Below are 22593 nucleotides of genomic sequence, written 5' to 3' on the forward strand. Positions count from 1 at the left end.
GGTGAAGAAAGCTTTTGGTATGCTGGCCTTTATAAATCAAGGTATTGAGTACAAGAGTTGGGATGTAATGCTAAAACTGTACAAGGCATTGGTAAGGCCGAATTTGGAGTATTGTGTACAGTTCTGGTCACCAAATTGTAGGAAAGATATCAACAAAATAGAGAGAGTACAGAGATGATTTACTAGAATGTTACCTGGGTTTCAGCACCTTAGTTGCAAGGAAAGGCTGAACAAGTTAGGTCTTTATTCTTTGGAGCATAGAAGGTTGAGGGGGAATGATAGAGGTATTTAAAATAATGAGGGGGATAGATCGAGTTGATGTGGATAGGCTTTTTCCATTGAGAGTAGGGGAGTTTCAAACTAGAAAACATGATTTGAGAGTTAGGGGGCAAAATTTTAAGGGTAGGACGAGGGGGAATTTCTTTACTCAGAGTGGTAGCTGTGTTGAACGAGCTTCCAGTAGAAGTGGTAAAGGCAGGTTCGGTATTGTCATTTAAAGTAAAATTGGATAGGAATATTGACAGGAAAGGAATGGAGAGTTATGGGCTGAGTGCGGGCCAGTGGGACTAGGTGAGTGTAAGCGTCGGCACGGACTAGAAGGGCCGAGATGGCCTGTTTCCGTGCTGTAATTGTTATATGGTTATACGGTTAAATATTGCAACCTGCAGGAGCCCCGACCTGACTTGAGGGTCCTGACTTCTGTAAGATCTCACTGTTGTGGAGGGAAGGAGTTGTGTTTACAGTTGAGTGTGCGTGGAGGGGTGATCCGATGGATGAATGGAGAGATTATGGGATGTTGGGAGGGTTTACACACATGATATGAAGAGGTCGGATCAGACAGGTCACTGGGCCTGACTAATCTGCGGAAACAGAATCAGAATCGGGTTAATTATCTCTGTTATATATGATGTGAAATGTGTTGCTTTCAGCAGCAGTGCAGTGCAGAGACATAACATCACTATGAATTATAAAATAAATAGTGCAAGTGAAGGAATAATGGGGGAATCAGTGGGAATCTTTGTGTCATCCCCGGCACAAAGAAGATGGTTGTGGTGTTTGGAGCCGATCATCTCAGCCACAGGACATCTCCGCAGGAACTCCTCAGGACAGAGTCCTCGGCCCAAACACCCTCAGCTGCTTCATCAACGACCTTCTGTCCATCGTAAGGTCAGAGGTCGGGATGGTCACTGATGACGACACAATGTTCAGCACCATCTGCCACCCCTCAGGTAATGAAGCAGCCCACAACACAGATGCAGCAAGACCTGGACAATATCCAGGCCTGGGCTGATAGGTGGCAAGTGACAATCACACCACATAGTGTCAGGCAGTGATGTCTGAGGAAGGAATCTCTGGGAATCATGAGAATTGGGGAAATTGCTAAATATTCAAACTAGCTGCCTTACCATTTGGGAAATTATAGTGGTTAGACCAAGGGAGAAGGTGACTGAGAGGTGACGATATGACAGTCAGGTCAGTGATTAGACAGTGGACGTGTTCAGTCAGCAAGGTGAAGCTCACTGGATCAAAGGTAAACAGGTGGAGGTCGGATTGCAGACCACGGCAGGAGAGTTTATCATCAGATAAGGAGAGTCATGGCAGGAAAACAGGGTCAGAAATGAAGACAATGAATGACAGAGAGCATTGGGAAATGGTTGTCAGTCAGATCGAGAGACACCACATAGAAAAAATCAAAGGCCAAATATTACAGAGAAATGTAGGTTTCTGATGATTTTTTGTGAAATCCACATGTCACCATTGTATAACAGGAACCCGTACGATTATTGACTCAGTGGAGTATCTTTGAGTATATCAGAGATATCTTTGACCTCTGACCTTACGATGGACAGAAGGTCGTTGATGAAGCAGCTGAGGGTGTTTGGGCTGAGGACTCTGTCCTGAGGAGTTCCTGCAGAGATGTCCTGTGGCCTGAGTATCTGGAGATCTTTGATCTTCGAAGTGTTCCCTGATGTCCACTGTAACAGGGTCTGAATAAACTGACTTGTTCCTGAAACTCCCCACTGTTGTCTGGCAGGTTCTTTCTGTGCTGCTCCATCTGAACCATATTTAAGTGGGAGACTGGTCCCCACACCCACAATCCAACCCCCAGTCCCTCTGTCCCTCGAGCTGCTGTTGTGGACGCTGCCTGATGAAGACTGTCAGACTCAGCGACGTGGAGATTGCAGAGCAACACACTCAAAATACTGGAGGAACTCAGGGGGTCAGGCAGCAGCTGTGGAGAGGATAACAGTCCTCGTTTCAGACCGAGACCCTTGAGTGCTGTTTATTCCTCTCCATATGCTGCCTGACCGGCTGAGTTCCTCCAGGATATTGTGTGTGTTGCTCTGGAATTCCAGCATCTGCAGAATCTCCTGTGTTTGTGAGTGGAGATTCCAGCCCAGTGCCCCTGCTCTCTGGGGCTGACGGGGTTTAGAAGACAGGCGGGGAAATCATTTCCACACGTGGGCCCTGTTCCGAACAAGTGAGACCAGACCTTTGGATCCGGGCAGTATGTGGTGAAGTCAAGAAGGGAAATGGAAATCAGGAGTTGAATGTTTTCCACACTGTGACGTGCAATGTCCAGTCCTGTGGTGATTCCTGCAGACACATCTTTGTCATCGGCACAGCATCAGTCTCCTCACAGCAGATTCCCTCCACATCCCGTGTCCCATACCATTAACTGATTTAATAGTTGCTATAAATTTACATTATTCATTGTTTTTACACTTCAGTCTCTCTTTAGTCCTCCAGCTAAACGAATCGTGCTTTTGGAGGAACACCGAAGGTCAGGCAGCAACTGTGGAGAGAAATGGGCAATTGACATTTCGCGTAGAGAACCTTCGTCTGGACTGTCTCAACCCGGAATATCTTCTATTTTTCTCCACAAATGCTGTCTGACTCGCTTAGTTCCTTCCAGACTCTTGCATTTACAGTCTCTGTGTCTCTCTTTTCAGGACTTGCCCTTTCAGTTCTGCCGTAGACTGAACCAAGCTCTTCTCTCCGGCTTTATCTATGTTAGACTTGTTTAATGTGTTTCTGATCGCTGTTGTGGAAATGAACACGATTCCTGTTTCACTGAAAAGGAACATTCATTCCCCAGACTGCAGCGCCCCTAGTGGTCATTCCCGGGACCGCAGGAGTTCAGCAGCTCCCCGAAAGTGAAAGGATCCTGAACCAGGAAGTACCGGGAGTTAACATGGCTTCGAAAGGACAGGTCGAGAGTTGGACCGAGGAGGCAATTTGTCCCATCTGCCTGGATTTCTTCACAGACCCGGTTATATTGGAGTGTGGACACAACTTCTGCCGCTCCTGCATCACACGGTGTTGGGAAAGGGAGGAGAGAAACTCCTGCCCGGAATGTAGAGAGGAGTTTGCGGACCGCACCCTCAAGGTCAATCGGGCCTTGGCAAATCTGTCTGAGAAAGCTCGAAAACTAAACCTGAATCCGAAAGAGAAGGAAAGTAAACTTCACTGCGAGAAACATGGGGAAGAACTGAAGCTGTTTTGTGAGACGGACGAGACACTGATCTGCCTGATCTGTGCGACTGCGCGGGAACACAAGTCTCACAACTTCATGCCGGTTACCGAAGCCGTTGAAATCTACAAGGTAAAACTAACCAGGTTTTGATCAGCTGTTTACTTAGTTGCATATTTTGGTCTAATATCTTTACTCTCTGATTCCCAGGGTCGGGTTAAATCTTCCTTAGACTCTCTCACTGAAAAGAAATCAGACTTCGAGGAAATGGAGCAACAACAGAAAGAGAAGATTTCTGGAGTTCGGGTGAGAATTCCAGAGCAGAATTTGCAAATTCGCTGTGTAGTTTTGTTCCCTTTAATGCAGAATAGCAGAATATCGCAGCTCCAGTAACCTGGGATCGATCCTGACCCCTGGAGCTGTCTGCGTGGAGTTTGCAGGTTCTACCCGTAACCAGTACCTTCCTTTAGCCGACATTGCATGGTTGAACGGTAAATTGGCGACTGTAATTAACCTTGTGACATTGGGTGGTCTGTGAATCCCGTCGGAGTTAGTGGGTCAGAGACGGAGTATATGTTTCAGGGAGACGTGGGGGAATGTGATGGAGGGGATTGTTCTAGGAAGCAGCAGAGACGTTAATGGGCTGAATGGTTACCTTCAATGTCAGAAGGAAATACAAAAAATAGCCTCAAATATTAAACTAGCCTCTCCTTTCATTGACAGGAACAGTCACACAGTCTTCAGTCCCAGATCACATCCCATTTTGCTGAACTGCGCCGGGTTCTCACTGAGAAAGAGCAGCGTGCGCTCCGAGATCTCAGGGAAGAAGAGGAGAGGATTCTGAATCCAATGGAGAAAAATCTTCGAGAGATTCAAGAGAATTTAAATTCCATCCAGGAGGAAATCTCAAAGTTACAGGAACGGATGGATAAACAAGAAAATATCACATTCCTCACGGTGAGAGATTTCAGTTTGTTTCTGTAAAAGTGCACCATCAGAAAATGATGCATTCTATCACAAATTCTGTAGTTGGAAACTGATTTCCACCAGTCAGGACATCCTGACTGTTCAGAATTGTCATTGTCCCAAACCGGCCTCCCACAACATCTGTACATCACAGGACAGTCTGCAACCTTCTCGGGAATGGGTTACTCTGATCAGAGCACTGAGCTGGTGGTCGTTTCTGTGATTCCCACGTATAATATCCCCTGAGACTCAGAGTAACACCCAGTTACAGTCACAGGCTGTGAGTGTGTTTCTGATATTCTCTTCACCACATTTCTTGTGGGATTTATTAACAACCAACTGATGCTTTATCTCTGACTTTTGGTCTCACACAAGGAGAAACATTTTCTCCACTCCCACCCCATCAAATCCATTTGGAATACTAAATTCCTCCATCTGATCCTCCCTGACATCGTATCCAGATAAAAATACACAACCTGTCCAGTCTCTCCTGTAAGTTCCATCCTCTCAGTTATGGTATAAATTTCATAAACATTCCTTGTACTTTCTCCCGTGGTTCTCCTCTTTCTCCATTCGTTTCAGTGGGAGAGAGTTAAGTGAGAATTTTCAGCAGCTTGTAATAACTTGTCTCAGATTCCTGCTGTTCGGATGCCGATGGTCAGTCTCAGTCAATTGAGATCTGTGTTTGATTTATTTCAGGAGGAAGCTCGTCGGAAGAGGAGGTAGGACATGGTCTTTACTGAAACTCTGTGTGGATTTGTAAAATAGTTCAAATATCACTGATGTTCAGTTTATAACCAGATGTATAATATTTACAGGATTAGTGATGATGCCCAGACATTGTCAGTGACAGACGGTGCCCTGCTGGTTGAAAAATTCTATCACCCCTATTTGTTCGACACAGCATTGGGAGAAGCGTTTGACGGCATTAATCGAGGTAAAACATACAGATTCATTCCGGCACCAACTCCACCTGCCGGGAGGCATCACTGCCACATGGTCAGCTGGAGATGTCAGAACCTTGAACACACCGAACCAGGGGCAAATATACAAACAATCCACTGGTCGAATCACTGCATCCTGATCCCATTTGCACTGGACAAACAAACCAATGCACGGGTTTGAATCCTGACATGGTAGCTCTGGAATTAATATTCCATTAATGTCATTAAAGAGGATAAAATCTGGTATCACTGTGGTGACGGGGATTGTCAGAATAATACACCAGTCCTTCGAGCCTCTCACCCTGTCTGACCTGTCCGTGACCGCAGTCTGATTGACTCAGCTCTGCCCCCTGCTGGACTCGCCAGTCTCACTGTTGTGATCAAACCACCACATTGAGACTGAGCCCAGACACACCAACCAGCTTTAACACTGGTGGACACAGCATAACTGGTCTGGCAAATCTCCCTCACACACATTCTCAAGAAGGTTCAGCAGATTGTAGTCAGAGTCTCAACATTGCACATTGTTAATCCCCTCAGTAACCTGGAAACTATTCTCTTCAGACACAGTGAATGGTTTCTATTTGAACAATTCACACACGTGTCACACATTGTCAACACACACTGGACATGTGAAGACACACTGTAACATCCAAATAGTTCAATATGCACACTCACCTTCATTGTGTACACACACTCACTGATATTTACCACAACCAACACACACGCACACAATGATACATTGATATATTGATAATATGCAAATGCACCATCGGAGTGGGACACATTGTCAGAGACACAGACACATTTCCGTGTGTTTGTCCCATATCCTTCTAACCATTGCCTATTGTTGTACCTGTCTAAATTGATCTTATAATATTTTAATTTTACCTCTTTCTACGGCTTCCTTTGGCAGCAAATTCCACACGTACCCACTTCCCTCACCGTGAGGAAGTTGCCCTGCAGATCCCTTGAAAAACTTTCCCCTCTCACCTTCAATCTCTGCCCTCTAGTTCTGGACTCCCCTGGAGTTCCCTGGTGTGACCTTCCAGCCCTTCTTACGGCAGCACCTGAGCCACCCTCCCGTCTTCCAGCAGCTCACCTGTGGGGAAATGTGAAGCAAATATATCTGCCAGAGTCTCTGCAAATTCATCCTCTGTCCTAATGGGGGGCTATGGGGAGAGGGTTTGTGGGAAAGGAGACCCTTAACACCCATATTCATCCCCCTTCACCTTCTGTTTCCATCTACACACACAGTTCACCACAGGCTTTCCACCCCTCCCCCATCTGGTCCTGGTTCCATCTGCCATTCATCTCTCCCCTAATGGTTCCCATTGTCATAAACAGGAAAAAGTCTGCAGATGCTGGAATTCCAAATCAACACACACAAAATGCTGGAGGAACTCAGCAGGTCAGACAGCATCTGTTGTAATGAATAAACAGTTGATGTTTTGGGCTGTGATCCTTCTTCAGGACTAAAATTGAAGTGGGGGGGAGATGCCGGAATAAAAAAGGTGGGGAGAGGGGTGAGAGGCTAGCGAGAAGGTGATAGGTGAAGCCGGGGGGGGGGGGGGGGAAAGTTAAAGGGCTGGAGAAGAAAGAATCTGATTGGAGAGGAGAGTGGACCATAAGAGAAAGGGGAGGAGGGGACCCAGGGAGTAGTGACAGGGAGGTGAGAAGAGGTTAAAGGCCAGAGTGGGGAATAGAAGAAGAGGGGAGGGAGGTGAGAAAAAATTTACCTGAAGAGGAAATCAATATTCATGCCATCAGGTCAGAGGCTACCCCGGCAGAATACAAGGTGTTCTCCTCCATCCTGAGGATGGCCTCATCTTGGCGCAAGAGGTGGCCATGGACCGACATTTTGGAATGGGAATTAAAATGTTTGGCCACTGGGAAGTTCCCCTTTGGGCAGATAGAGTAGAACCTCCTTTAGTGATCAGATTCCAGTACAGGTTAGCCTTTGTGCTCCTGTTTCTCACCCTCCCACAGCTGTCTCGACCTTCCCATCTCCCAAACTTACCTGCAACCCCGCTCCGACTAGCGATCAAAACTTTCACTGTGTTGGTCTCCACCTGTCATTCACTTCCCAGTGTCTCCCAACTCCACAGTCCACACTCCCCACCCTTCCGCTACCTGGAACAAGCTGCCTGCCATCTTTCACCAATCTTCAGTCCACAGTCACTTCAGACTCCTGTCTCATCACTCCCCTTCTCCTCTGCTCAATCTACACCCCTCATAACCTTATATATTTCTGTCAGATCACCTCCCAGTCTGTTTACCTGCATTTGGCCCTTATCCTTCTAAACCTCCCTGTCATCATTTCTCAGTCCCAGGGCTCAGCTCCTCTTCTGTGCCAGTTCCACAGGGCCCTCAATTCCCCCGTGTTACAGAAGATGATCGACTTCATTTTCTACCACATTACAGAAGCAAATGTGCTGCAGGTCCTAAAATGCAGAAGGGTCGATAAATCCCCAGGTCCTGATCAAGTGTATCCCAGGACATTGTGAGAAGCTCAGGAAGAAATTGAGAGGCCCTTTTGGAGATATGTGTGTCATCGATAACTACGGGTGAGGGGCCAGAAGACTGGAGGGAGACTAATTTTGAACATTTGTTGAAGATTGACTGTAGGGAAAAACCTGGGAAGTACAGACCGGTGAGCCTAAAGTCAGAGGTGGGTTCATTAATGGAGGGGATTCTGAGAGACAGGATCTACATTCATTTGGAAAGGTGAGGACTAATCAGGGAGACCCAGCTTGGTTTTCTGCATGGACGGTACGGTAGCATAGTGGTTAGCACAACGGTTTACAGTACCAGTGACCCGGGTTCATGTCCCGTCACTGCCTGTGAGGAGTTTGTACGTTCTCCCTGTGACCGTGTGGATTTCCTACGGGTTCTCCGGTTTCACAGTCCAAACCCGTACCGGGTGGCAAGTAAATTGGTAATTGTAACTTGCACTGTGGGGGTTTCCTTCAGGTTCTCCGCTTCTTCCCACAATCCAATTAACCCGTTCTAAATCAGGGATTGCTGGGTGGTGGGGGTCATTGTAACTTGTCCCATGGTCAGGCTCGGATTAAATCAGGGGTTGCTGGGTGGTGGGGGTCATTGTAACTTGTCCCATGGTCAGGCTCGGATTAAATCAGGGGTTGCTGGGTGGTGGGGGTCATTGTAACTTGTCCCATGGTCAGGCTCGGATTAAATCAGGGGTTGCTGGGTGGTGGGGGTCATTGTAACTTGTCCCATGGTCAGGCTCGGATTTAATCAGGGGTTGCTGGGTGCTGGGGGTCATTGTAACTTGTCCCATGGTCAGGCTCGGATTAAATCAGGGGTTTCTGGGTGGTGGGGGTCAAAGGGCTGGAAGGGCCTATTCCGTGCTGTATCTCAATAAATAAATTACAGCTGATGAAAGTGCAGTAGACATCGTCTCCATGGAGTTTAGCGAGGGATTTGACAAGGTAGCAGAGAGTTAGATCACATGGGAGACAGTACGATCTGGAATAGGATACAGAGTTGTCTGGGTGGAGTCCTGTGACCAGTGGTTGTGCTGCAGGGATCGGTGCTGGGTCCACTGTTTTTCATCATTCATATGAATGATTTGGAGAGAATGTAGGTGACGTGTTTAGTAGGTTTGTGAAGGACTCTAAAATTGGTGGTTTCATGGACAGTGAAGAGGTTATTTATTTATTTAGAGACAGTGTGAAACAGGCCGTCCCAGTCCAACGACCCGCTCCACCCAGCACCCCAACTATTTAAAACCAGCCTAATCATGGGGCAATGTACAATGACCATTTAACCTACAAACCGTTATGTCTTTGTATGTGTAACCCCTGGGTCACCTCAGGCATCGCTCAAACTCGTTCTAGTCTAGGGGGAGCAGCCTTCGGCCCCGCCAAACTGGGTAATCAGCTGGTGTGGATGCTGTGTGATGTCCCCGCCTCCCCAAAAAACACAGACAGTACACCTTATGCGATTAAATGAGTACAATTTATAAAGATTACTATAACTAAGCGATTACTAACGATACAGTATATATGAATAAGAGAGAAAAAAAGAAAAGGCGCCAAACTTATCAAAGTCCAAACCACTTCGTGCACAACCGTTGGAGCTCAATTACTGAAGTCTTCTGGTATTCGATCCCCTCCGACTTCCTCGACCCGCCTCCTGGGACCCCCACGGTGATCGACCAGTCGCTCCACACTCCTCTGTCTCCGTCTCCTCTCCTCACCGAAAACCTTGGGCCGGGGACCCCCGCTCGGGGTCCGTACCGTCGCCCAGCTTCCAGCACCCCGTCCTCTCTCTCTCACTCCATCGCGCCGACTCCCCAAAATCCCCGCCAACAATCAGTTTATAGTCCCAAACAAGCTTCCAGCACTTATCATAACAAAGACGCTAGCATTCCTACTATTAACACAGGCGCCAGCATTCCTACTTGTAACAAAACAAAGACGCCATTTTGATTACATACACAGTAACAAAGAAAAAGAAAAAAAACCCCCGTTACACTCTCCCCCCACCAAATAAAAGTCATGTCCTCATGACTATTAGATAACTCGTCACCTTTCCTGCCAACACACCATAACCCAAACACCAGCAGTGACATCTCCTCCCCACACAGTAAACCTCACGCCCTGTTCCTTAGGCGCTATATAGGCCAACTATCTGGGCGTTCCCAAACCCTTCTGAGACCTCCGTACCCCCCTCACCTAAACCCTTAGGCTAGGACACAGCTGGGGATACCTTGGGTCCACTACCAACTCCTCTTTCAATCTCTCACTCATACCCCACACTGCACACAGCTAACCCTCCCCACTACACCTGACTCAGTGGAAGAAGGGCCAAAGGTCTCTTCCTCAATCGAGGGAAAGTCAGCAAAAGGCAGCATGTACCACACATCCAGCCATCAGCCTTTGAATCCGTATTCATCCTCATTTCTTTGATCGGTAGCTGCTGTTTGATCTTCTCCAAACGGAAACACGTGACCTGCACTGCTCCTGCAGTCTCTTCAGCCTCCTGCAATTTAGATTATCATCTTCTCTGGCCCCTGGCTCAGCAGTTCTGACTCCTGCATCCCAGCCATCTCAATCTGGAATGCAGTTACTCCAACAGCTTCTTCCACCCCGACCTGAAAAGCAGCAGTTAAAGATTGGTCACCCTCCAGTTCAGTATTCACTGCACTTCTCTCCAGCTTCTTTTTTTTTTCTCCTCATGACTTCTTCCAGATCAACCTTCAGGTTTTGCACTTCATTTGAACTGTCGATGGTCATCTTCAGGTTCCCTTCAAGCTACCGCTTCCCCCTTCCGAGATTTGTCCGCAATTTCTTCACCTCCGCAAACTCCCTTCTCCAGGCTCTGTTCGCTGTGGCCCTCAGTCACACAACTTTCTTCGTTCTCTCCAACTTGTAAGTCTTTCAAATGGTTCCAGATCACTCTCTCCGGTCTCTCTGTCTTCATTTCAAACTTGATTCCGTAGAGACAGACACTCACGAGCTGCGACCTTCGCCAGCCCTGGCACGTGTCCAGAAAACACTGTAACTCTGTAGTTCTCAGCCGCTCCAGCAACGACCTCACTTCATATTCTCCTGAGGCAAATCCAAATACCAGGAGATCATCCACATACGTCAAAATTCCAAACACCTCCACACCCCATGGTCTTCCACATGCCCTGCAGGAAGGTTGCAAGGGCTCCGGAGATACCCTGTGGTTTCTTTTCGGACCGGAAAGACTCCTAGGAAACTTTTAACCGCCGTCTTCTCCTTGGCGGCCTCGCTCATTGGGATCTGGCAACATCCACTCCTCAGATCCAGCACCTTAAACCTCTTCGCACCACTCAGATAGGCCATCGCCTCTAGGGCCCAATATAATCCACACACACGCTGCCTACGTCTGCCACGCTGTAGGGGCCAGTCGCCGCAACCTCTGCCTCACCGAGGTGTCTTCAGCAGTCAACTCCCCTCCCTGGTGGTATTTCGCAGCGTCCACTAAGAGGGTCTCACCCTCAGATACTCCTCCAGGCCATACCACCACCGGCTCTCGTTTGAATTCGGTATTGGCCCAATGCTGCTACACACGTCCGCACAAGCAGCTCGAAACTCTGGGTGCATCGATAATGCCTCCAAACAGCTCTCACCCGCCTCCTCCAGGCAGGCCCCCAAGCGCACCAACAGGATATTGGTTCTCTCCATAACCGAAACGCTGCCCGTCTCAACAGTGTCCGGACACATCAGCATTAACGATTCACGAACCTCAGTCACCTCCACATTTGCCTCTAAGAAGTCCATTTTCACTGACCAACAACCGTCGTCTTTATAATCACCGGCACTGGTACCCCAAATCTCCAGTGCCGTCAATGTCATCAAGGGTAAAGGCTTCCAAAAGCGGTTATAAAACAAACTGTACAGCAACTTAACCGGTGCCCCGGTGCCGAGGATGGCTTTAACTTGACTTCCATCCATCCGTAACAACACCTGAGTGCGTGGTCCCTCTAAGCCTTCAGGAATAGGGTCTGTTCCTTGCGGGAGTTCCTTGGTACATTGCTGGGAACGTGCTCCCCCAGAGACCCCAAGCCGTTCCCCCACTGGGCCTCCTCTAAGTTTCCCGACATCTCTCGAATCAACGGAACAACTGATCCCCTTGACAGATCCCCCTGTCTCCGCAAGCAATTTATCTGCCCTCCTAACCAAAAGGGATACCCTAAAAACTTTCCACCAATCTCCTGCCACGGATATGATAAGCCCCCCAGCTGCGGCATTTGACTTCCAGTCGAACCACACGCATTTTCCCACACTTTCCCAGAACTGGCAGCTGTCACTTCGAGGTAATTGCGCCCGACAGTTCTAACAAAGCTACCAGCCCGCCTACTCAAACTTTCAACCAATCCCTGTTGCTTTCCCTCAGCCAAGCACTGCCACTCACCCAACAACTGAGCGGTCTGCTCCGCCCATGTCTCCGCCCCTTTAGGGCTGGACGTTATTCCAACAACCGGGCGGAGCCCACCATAGTTGAAACATCCCAACCTGTCACTCCTCACTCTCCAAACAGTACGGACAACCCATGGTACCACCACCATTTCGTCAGCGCTAGTCGGAACTCGAACAACGACCCCCGGGCTACCAACAGCAGCCACCCCACCCAACACACATGCAGAGATAACCGGCAATCGCACACCCACAAAGGCACACCAGCTCTTCGCCGCAGACACAATTTAAAGAGGGCGATCACACAGCTTCCACAGAAATCAATCCCGGACGAGCCCCCACAATGTAACCCCTGGGTCACCTCAGGCATCGCTCAAACTCGTTCTAGTCTAGGGGGAGCAGCCTTCGGCCCCGCCAAACTGGGTAATCAGCTGGTGTGGATGCTGTGTGATGTCCCCGCCTCCCCAAAAAACACAGACAGTACACCTTATGCGATTAAATGAGTACAATTTATAAAGATTACTATAACTAAGCGATTATTAACGATACAGTATATATGAATAAGAGAGAAAAAAAGAAAAGGCGCCAAAATCAAAGTCCAAACCACTTCGTGCACAACCGTTGGAGCTCAATTACTGAAGTCTTCTGGTATTCGATCCCCTCCGAACTCCTCGACCCGCCTCCTGGGACCCCCACGGTGATCGACCAGTCTCTCCACACTCCTCTGTCTCCGTCTCCTCTCCTCACCGAAAACCTTGGCCGGGGACCCCCCGCTCGGGGTCCGTACCGTCGCCCATCTTCCAGCATCCCGTCCTCTCTCTCTCACTCCATCGTGCCGACCCCCCAAAAGCCCCGCCAACAATCAGTTTATAGTCCCAAACAAGCTTCCAGCACTTATCATAACAAAGACACTAGCATTCCTACTATTAATACAGGCGCCAGCATTCCTACTTGTAACAAAACAAAGACGCCATTTTGATTACATACACAGTAACAAAGAAAAAGAAAAAAACTCCCCGTTACATATGAATGTCACAGAGTGATAGAAACGAACAGCACAGGCCCTTCAGCCCATCTGGTCTATACCGAAGCATTTAAACTACCTGCTCCCATCGACCTGCACCGGGACCATGGTCCTCCAACTCCGACCATCCATGTACCGTCCAAACTTCTCTTAAATGTTTAAATCAAGCTTGCTTGTACCACTTGGGCTGGCAGCTGGTTCCACACTCTCACAACCCTCTGAATGAAGCAGTTTCCCCTCATCTTCCCCTTAAACTTTTCATCTTTCACCTTTAACCCATGACCTCTAGTTGTAATCCCACCCAACCGCCATGGAAAAAGCCTGCTTGCATTTACCCTATCTATACCCCTCATAATTTTGTATACCTCTATCAAATCTCCTCTCAGTCTTCTATGTTACAGGAATAAAGTCCTAAACTATTCAATCTTTCCTTATGACTCAGGTCCTCCAATCCCAGCTACATCCCTGGAAATTTTCTCTGTACTCTTTCAAACTTGTTTACATCCTTCCTGTAGGTAGGTGACCAAAACTGTACACAATATTCCAAATTAGACCTCTGTGTTCTGCGTTCCTGTTCTCAATCGACCCAGGCTCTGTGTTCTGCGTTCCTGTCCTTCCTTGACCAAGGCTCTGTGTTCTCATCATGTCCAGGTGCCTCACCCAGCACAGGAATACCTTGCCTAGCCCGGTGCTGGGATTCTCTCGTCCTGTGCTGGGATTCCCTTGTCCTGTCCGGGAGTCTCTCGTCCCGTCCTGTGACTCTCCTCGTCCTGTAGCCACGTCTTTTCCTCACCTGGTTCTGGAGTCCGAGCCAGAGTCAAGACCCAGGTTCTGGGTCCTTGTGCAGTCTCTGGCTTGAAGCCCAAGCCTAGGCTCCTAGTTCTCAGTTCCATGTCCTGGTTCCACTATCCTCGTCTAGTCCTAGCCCAGGCCCGGAATCCTTGCCTCGTTCGGGGCCTGTGTCATCTCCAGCATCCTTTCTTCCTCACTTCCCTTGCTTCCTTCTCATGCCCAGTCCTATTCCTGGTAGTTCAGTGTCTGTGTCTTGCTTTTGGGTCCGTTCCCAACCTCCCCGCATGACAATTTTAAACTTGTTTACATCTTTCCTGTAGGTCATTGACTGAACCTGCGCAATATATTCAAAATTAGGCCTCACCAACATCTCATACAACTTCAACATAACATCCATCTCCTGTACTCAATACTTTGATTTATGAAGGCCAAAGAAAAGCTTTTTTTATGACCCTATCTACCTGTAACACCACTTTCGGTGTATTCTGGACCTGTTTTCCCCGATCTGCTGTGGAACAGAGTCCTCAGTGCCCGACCATTCACTGTGAAAGACCGACACTGGGGTCCTACCGAAGAGCAACAGCTCACACTTGTCTGCATTAAATTCCAGCTGACACTTTTCAGCCCATTTTCCCAGCTGCCCCAGATCCAACTGCAAGTAATGATGGTCTTCCTCCCTGTCCACTCCTCCCCAATCTGAGGGATGAATTGGGAGCACTCATTGGAAATGCACAAGGTGACAGGGAGAAAGTACAAACTCCTTACAGATGGTGTTGGAATTGAACTCTGAACTCCGGAACCAGCTGAGATCCTCCAGAATTTTGTGTTTGTTGATAGAGGAAAATCCGCTCTCCATGTCGAGGAAAAACCTCAGGAAGATGCCGGTTCTCCATCCGCTGTGTTTGGGTAAAACCCCGGGAAAGGGTCCTGTCGCCCACCCAACTGCGCCTGAGGCCCAGCGGCCTCTCCCCCCGGTCCCGGGGCCGCGCTGCCCGAGTCTCCCCCCGATCCCCGGGGCCGCGCTGCCCGAGTCTCCCCCCGATCCCCGGGGCCGCGCTGCCCGAGTCTCCCCCCGATCCCGGGGCCGCGCTGCCCGAGTCTCCCCCCCACCCCGATCCCCGGGGCCGCGCTGCCCGAGTCTCCCCCCCGATCCCTGGGGCCGCGCTGCCCGAGTCTCCCCCCGATCCCCGGGGCCGCGCTGCCCGAGTCTCCCCCCGATCCCCGGGACTCTCTAATTCTCTGCTTCTCCCCCCAGTCTCTGTCACCCTGGATGTGGAAACGGCGAATCCGCGGCTCGAGGTGTCTGAGGATCGGAAGAGTGTGAGATACACCGGGACCCGGAGGGATCTCCCTGACACCGGGAAGAGGTTCACAAACCGGCATTGTGTGCTGGGATCGGAGGGATTCACATCGGGGAGACATTACTGGGAGGTGGAGGTGACAGGGAATCGGCGCTGGGGTCTGGGAGTCACCGCAGAGTCTGTGGAGAGGAAGGGAGATGTCGAACTGAGTCCGGAGACCGGATTCTGGATCATCGCGCGGGTTGATGACGTGATGTGGGTTTACACCTCCCCTTTGTCCCGGCTCCCTGCCCGTCCCATCCCCGGGAGGGTGGGAGTTTATCTCAGTTACGAGTCCGGGACAGTTTCATTTTACAACGCGGAGACCAAGTCCCATCTCCACACCTTCACTGAGAATAAATTCACGGGGAAACTTTATCCTTTCTTCGGGCCTTGGAATAAAAACGAGTGGCTGAGAATCTGCTCCGGTTCCGGTCCGGGTCTGTAAACGGGTCGGGTCCCGGGACCGGAGTCAGGAGTAAGTCAGTGTAAATATAAATGTGCGGAGAGTGAAATAAACACGATGTGAGAATTATCGATCCATTAATTTTAACTCGTTCACCACATCCGTCAACGCAACAGAAACACTGTGGATTCAGCAGCAGCCGCGGGCGGCGGGTCCTGAGCTCCCCGGCTCCCCCGGGTGCTAAAGTCTACCGGGACTGACAGGGTAACTGGGGCAAGTGGTGGTGGTGCTGACTGGCAGAGGGAGGTCAGGGTGAATCTTGGTAACACGGGACATGTAGTGGTGGTAACACACAAAGCACCTGGGTCTCCCAGTCTGTCCGGTTACTTCTGTGGAGGGTAATTGGCAGGTGATGGGCGGATCCAGGTGAGGGGTAATAGATGTGGGAGGGGTGGAAATGTGTCAGAAACTGGGAGGTGAGAGGTGTCAGTGACTGAAGATTTTGGAATCTGATAGGAGGGGAAAGTGCACCCCTGAGTAAAGGGAGGGAGGTGGGGAGGAGTGTGTGGGTAACGGGCAGATGGAGAGGGTGGGGAGGAGTGTGTGGGTGATGGGCAGATGGAGAGGGGGGGAGGAGTGTTTGAGTGATAGACAGATGGAGAGGGTGGGGAGGAGTGTGTCGGTGATGGGCAGATGGAGAAGGTGGGGAGGAGTGTGTGGGTGATGGGCAGATGGAGAGGGTAGGGAGGAGTGTGTGGGTGATGGGCAGATGGAGAGGGTGGGAAGGAGTGTGTGGGTGATGGGCAGATAGAGAGGATGGGGAGGAGAGTGTGGGTGTTGGGCAGATGGAGAGGGTGGGAGGAGGGTGCGTGATGGGCAGATGGAGAGAGTGGCGAAGAGTGTGTGGGTGATGGGCAGATGGAGAGGTGGGGAGGAGTGTGTGGGTGATGTGTAGATGGAGAGTGTGGGGAGGAGTGTGTGGGTGATGGGCAGATGGAGAGGGTGGGGAGGAGTGTGTGGGTGATGCGCAGATGGAGAGGGTGGGGAGGAGTGTGTGGGTGATGGGCAGATGGAGACGGTTGGGGAGGAGTGTGCAGACGATGGGCAGATGGAATGGGTGGGGAGGAGTGTGCAGACGATGGGCAGTTGGAGAGGGTGGGGAGGAGTGTGCAGGGAATGGGCAGATGGAGAGGGTGGAAGGAGTGTGCAGACGATGGGCAGTTGGAGAGGGTGGGGAGGAGTGTGCAGGGGATGGGCAGATGGAGAGGGTGCTGATCATTGTGGGTGATGGGCCGATCAACAGTGTGGGGAGAGTTGTGGGTGATGGGCCGATGGAGAAGGTGGGGAGTAGTGTGTGGGTGATGGGCAGATGGAGAGGGTGGGGAGGAGTGTGTGGGTGATGGGCCGATGGAGAAGGTGGGGAGTAGTGTGTGGGTGATGGGCAGATGGAGATGGTGGGGAGGAGTGTGTGGGTGATGGGCAGATGGAGAGGGTGGGGAGGAGTGTGTGGGTGATGGGCAGATGGAGATGGTGGGGAGGAGTGTGTGGGTGATGGGCAGATGGAGAGGTGGGGCTGAGTGTGGGAGATGGGCAGATGGAGAGGGTGGGAGGAGTGTGTGGGTGATGGGTAGATGGAGAGGGTTGGGGAGGAGTGTGTGGGTGATGGGCAGATGGAAAGGGTGGGGAGGAGTGTGCAGACGATGGGCAGTTGGAGAGGGTGGGGAGGAGTGTGCAGGGGATGGGCAGATGGAGAGGGTGCTGATCATTGTGGGTGATGGGCCGATCAGCAGTGTGGGGAGGGTTGTGGGTGATGGGCCGATGGAGACGGTGGGGAGGAGTGTGTGGGTGATTGGCAGATCGAGAGGGTGGGAGGAGAGTGTGGGTGAAGGGCAGATGGAGAGTTGGGGAGGAGTGTGTGTGGGTGATGGGCAGATGGAGATGGTGGGGAGGAGTGTGTGGGTGATGGGCAGATGGAGATGGTGGGGAGGAGTGTGTGGGTGATGGGCATATGGAGAGGGTGGGGGAGGAGTGTGTGGGTGATGGGCAGATGCAGAGGCTGGGGAGGAGTGTGTGGGTGATGGGCAGATGGAGAGTTGGGGAGGAGTGTGTGTGGGTGATGGGCAGATGGACAGGGTGTGGAGGAGTGTGTGGGTGATGGACAGATGGCGAGTGTGGGGAGGAGTGTGTGGGTGATGGGCGGATGGAGAGGGTGGAGAGGAGTGTGTGGGTGATGGGCAGATGGAGAGGGTGGGGAGGAGTGTGTGTGTGATGGGCAGATGGAGAGGGTGGGGAGGAGTGTGTGGGTGATGGGCAGATGGAGAGGGTGGGGAGGAGAGTGTGGGTGATGAACAGATGGAGAGGGTGGGGAGGACTGTGTGGGTGATGGGCATATGGAGAGGGTGGGGGAGGAGTGTGTGGGTGATGGGCAGATGCAGAGGCTGGGGAGGAGTGTGTGGGTGATGGGCAGATGGAGAGTTGGGGAGGAGTGTGTGTGGGTGATGGGCAGATGGACAGGGTGTGGAGGAGTGTGTGGGTGATGGACAGATGGAGAGTGTGGGGAGGAGTGTGTGGGTGATGGGCGGATGGAGAGGGTGTAGAGGAGTGTGTGGGTGATGGGCAGATGGAGAGGGTGGGGAGGAGTGTGTGTGTGATGGGCAGATGGAGAGGGTGGGGAGGAGTGTGTGGGTGATGGGCAGATGGAGAGGGTGGGGCGGAGAGTGTGGGTGATGAACAGATGGAGAGGGTGGGGAGGACTGTGTGGGTGATGGGCAGATGGAGACGGTGGGGGAGGAGTGTGTGGGTGATGGGCAGATGGAGAGGGTGGGAAGGAGTGTGTGGGGGACGGGCAGATGGAGAGGGTGGGGAAGGAGGGGAAAGTGCCAGGGGGATGGGGCTGGTGGATCAGGTGGAGAGAGACGATTAAACAGGAAAAGTGACAGAGGGAGCGACTACCAGAAGTTTGAGAAATCGATGTTGATGCCGTCAGGTTGCCGGCCACCCTGGTGGAACATGAGGAGCCATTCCTCTAATTTACGAGACAAATAGAACCGGGATCTCTACATTGAATCAGATATTCAGTTTAAGACCATAAGATATAGAAGCACATTGAGTGTTCTGCCAATCAATCATGAGCTGCTCTGATTCTTCCAGCTATCTCCATACCCTGCCTTCTCCCGATACCCTTTGATGCAGGTAATGGTTTCTGATGTTCTTCAGAGCAGTGTACAGACTGACCAGAGGGAGGATAGAAGGGTCTGGGGAATAAATAGAGGTGTAAAGCAGGAGGGTGAAAAGGTGATTAAATATCAATTATTTAAATTGTCAGGCAGATATCTTCGACACTGAAATGGGGGATCTTGATGCAGCAGAAGATTGTGAGGTGTTGGATACACTGGGATTACTCAAACACGGATGCAGGAAAACTTCCTGACTTCCCCCCTGTACAGCCCTGCTCTGATGTGAGGTCCCACTCTTCCTAATGAGACTAATGGAGGTGACAGCACACACACTGGCCCTTCGACGTAACATGTCCCTGACAACCAAGGTGGCTTCCTCAGCACGTCCCATTTGACAGCATTTGGCCAGCATTCCTCTAAACGTTTTCAATCAAGAACTTGTCCAAATGTCTTAAAAATGTTTCAGTTCTATCAGCGTCTACCATTTCCTCTGGCAGCTCATCCCATTTACCGACCACTGGAAAATTTGCCCCTGCTAATCTTTACCCTCTGAGCTTAACTCTACATCCTCTAGTTTTAGACTCCCCTCCCCTGAGGAAAGACTGTGACCATCGACCTCATCACTGCCCTGCAGGATTTCATCAATCACAATAATGTCAACCCTCAGTCTCCTTTGCTTCAGGGAAACAGTCCAGGTCGATCCAGATTCTCCTGAAGCCCTTGATCCCCGGTAACATTCCTGTGAATCTTGTCTGCACACATTCCAGCTGAATGTCATCCTTTCTACAGCTCGGTGACCAGAACTGCACCCAGTACTCTGAGTGTGGTCTCCCCAATGTCTTGTACAGCTGTAACACGACAAACCAGCTCATGTACTTAATCCCCGATCGATGAAGGCCAGCGTACCAGACCCCTCCTTCACTACACTGTCTACCTGTGTCTCTACCCTCAGGAACTGTGTACTTGTTCCCCTGGGTATTTCTATTCTACAACACACCCCAGGGCCCTGACATCCACTGTGTACATTCTGTCCAGGTTTTAACTCCTTAAAATGTGTCACTTTTCACATTTCTGTGTTGAATTCCTTTAGCCATTCCTTTGCCCACATTCCCAGTTGATTGAGGTCCTGTTGTAACTTTAGACAATCTTCACTATCCACCACGTCACCAGTTTCAGTGTCATTCACAGTTTACTCCTCATGTCACCTTCATTCTTCATGAAAAACACACAAAGATACAATTATGTGATTCATTACTGGCTGAATATAATTTCAGTAAGGTATCTATCAATTCCACTTGCGATAAATACCCACAGTCTCTCAACCCTCCCAATTCTTTCTCTGTGTTTCAGTTTGAAAGCTCAGTCTGAAGGCATGAATTACATTCATTCACCCAGATGTGAACGAATCTGGGGTGTTCCATGTGTGGTCTCATTGGGACTCCCACATACAAAATGATTTCCCTTCGAATAAACTCAACTGTTTTAAAGTTAACAGGCTGATTATTAAGCAAATGCGAGGAACTCTGCAGATGCTGGAAATTCAAGCAACACACACAAAATGCTGGTGGAACACATCAGGCCAGGCAGCATCTATAGGGAGAAGCACTGTCGACGTTTCGGGCCGAGACCCTTCGTCAGGACTAACTGAAAGGAAAGATAGTAAGAGTTGCTACACCTGCCCTTACATTTCCCCCCTCACCACCATTTATGGCCCCAGACAGTCCCTCCAGGTGAGGCGACACTTCACCTGTGAGTCGGCTGGTGTGGTATACTGCGTCCGGTGCTCCTGGTGTGGCCTTTTATATATTGGTGAGACCCGACGCAGACTGGGAGACCGTTTCGCTGAACACCTACACTCTGTCCGCCAGAGAAAGCAGGATCTCCCAGTGGCCACACATTTTAATTCCACGTCCTATTCCCATTCTGATATGTCTATCCATGGCCTCCTCTACTGTCAAAATGAAGCCACACTCAGGTTGGAGGAACAACACCTTTTATTCCGTCTGTATTGCCTCCGACCCGAAGGCATGAACATTGACTTCTCTAACTTCTGTTAATGCCCCTCCTCCCCTCCTTACCCCATCCCTGATTTGTTTATTTTCCCCCCTCCCCTTTTTGTTCTCTCTCTGCCCTTCATTTTGCCTGTTCTCCATCTCCCTCTGGTCCTCCCCTCCTTTCTTTCTCCCTAGGCCTCCCGTCCCATGATCCTTTCCCTTCTCCAGCTCTGTATCCCTTTTGCCGATCACCTTTCCAGCTCTTAGCTTCATCCCTCCCCCTCCTGTCTACTCCTATCATTTCAGATTTCCCCCTCCCCCCACTACTTTCAAATCTCTTACTATCTTTCCTTTCAGTTAGTCCTGACGAAGGGTCTCGGCCCGAAACATCGACAGTGCTTCTTCCTGCTGCGTTCCACCAGCATTTTGTGTATGCGGCTGATTATTGCCTGATTTTCTTTTGAAATGTTAATCTTCGTTGGTGTTAATTCAGTCAAAAATTCAGACTGTGTACAAATAAAACACACTCCTATCCCATTATTTATACCAGCTGGTGTTGCAATATTTTAATTTCTATGCTTGGGTCCAGACCGTGCCCTGCACACAGAACACAATCCATCACAATCGGGAGACCATGATGTCCCAGTTTCCCAAGTGACTGATGGAGAGTGACAGATTGATTCTGTTTGTTTGTGTTTGAGATGTACAGCATGGGAACAGGTCCTCCGGCCCGACTTCTTCAAACTAACCAAGATGCTGTTCTGTCCATTGGTCTGTATTTGGCCTGATCCCTGGAAACCAGGGGTTCCCAACCTGAGGTCTGTGGCATTAAAATGGTTGTGAACCCCTGCTCTAAACCTTTCCTATCCATGTACTGTCGATATATCTATTAAATGTTGTCATTGTACCTGCCACTACCTCCTCCTCTGACAGCTCGTTCGATACACACCCACTGCCTTTGTGTGAGAGTGTTGCCCTTCAGTTCCCTGTCAAATATTCTCTTGCACACTAACTAACAATGCCACCTACATTGTCATCCAAACATTAATATAAATCACAAACAACGATGGACACAGCACTGAACCCACGGCTCAGCACTGGTCACAGGCCTCCAATCAGCAAAACCACCCTCAGCCTCCAAACACAAACTAATTTAGTATCGAGTTGGGCAGCTCACCTGGGACCTCGTCCAGACAGCCTGTTCCTGTGAATCAGAATCAGAATCTGGTTTAATATCACTGGCACATGTTGTGAAATCTGTCATCTTGCAGCATCAGTACCTTACAATACACAGTAATAAAACATGTACATTACTGTAAGAAGTTTCTATAAAAAAATCAAATAAATTGTGCCAAAAGGGAGGGAGGGAATGACACTGAGGAAGTGTCCATGGGTTCATCATCCACTCAGAAATCTGATGGTGGAGGGGAAGAAGTTGCTCGTGAAATGTCGACTGCGTACCTTCAGTCTCCGTACCTTCTCCTTGATGCTAACAATAAGAAGAGGGCATGCCATCGATGCTGGGGGCCCTGAATGATGGATGCCACCTTTTTGAGGCATTGCCT

The 22593-nt window shown here is 50.0% G+C and overlaps 1 protein-coding gene across 1 annotated transcript in view; it reads left to right on the forward strand.

Moving 5' to 3' along the window:
• The first annotated feature begins 1180 nt into the window (after window positions 1-1180).
• Window positions 1181-22593, forward strand: part of LOC140721852 (uncharacterized) — a 76258-nt gene continuing 54845 nt past the window's right edge. Inside the window, exons 1-7 of the mRNA XM_073036668.1 lie at window positions 1181-1229; window positions 3084-3607; window positions 3686-3781; window positions 4199-4432; window positions 5141-5163; window positions 5260-5378; window positions 15368-15590. Coding sequence (XP_072892769.1) covers window positions 1181-1229; window positions 3084-3607; window positions 3686-3781; window positions 4199-4432; window positions 5141-5163; window positions 5260-5378; window positions 15368-15590 — 1268 coding nt within the window. The remainder of the gene's footprint in view (window positions 1230-3083; window positions 3608-3685; window positions 3782-4198; window positions 4433-5140; window positions 5164-5259; window positions 5379-15367; window positions 15591-22593) is intronic.

This window comes from Hemitrygon akajei, chromosome 2 (genome assembly GCF_048418815.1).
Source record: "Hemitrygon akajei chromosome 2, sHemAka1.3, whole genome shotgun sequence".
Lineage (NCBI taxonomy): Eukaryota > Metazoa > Chordata > Chondrichthyes > Myliobatiformes > Dasyatidae > Hemitrygon > Hemitrygon akajei.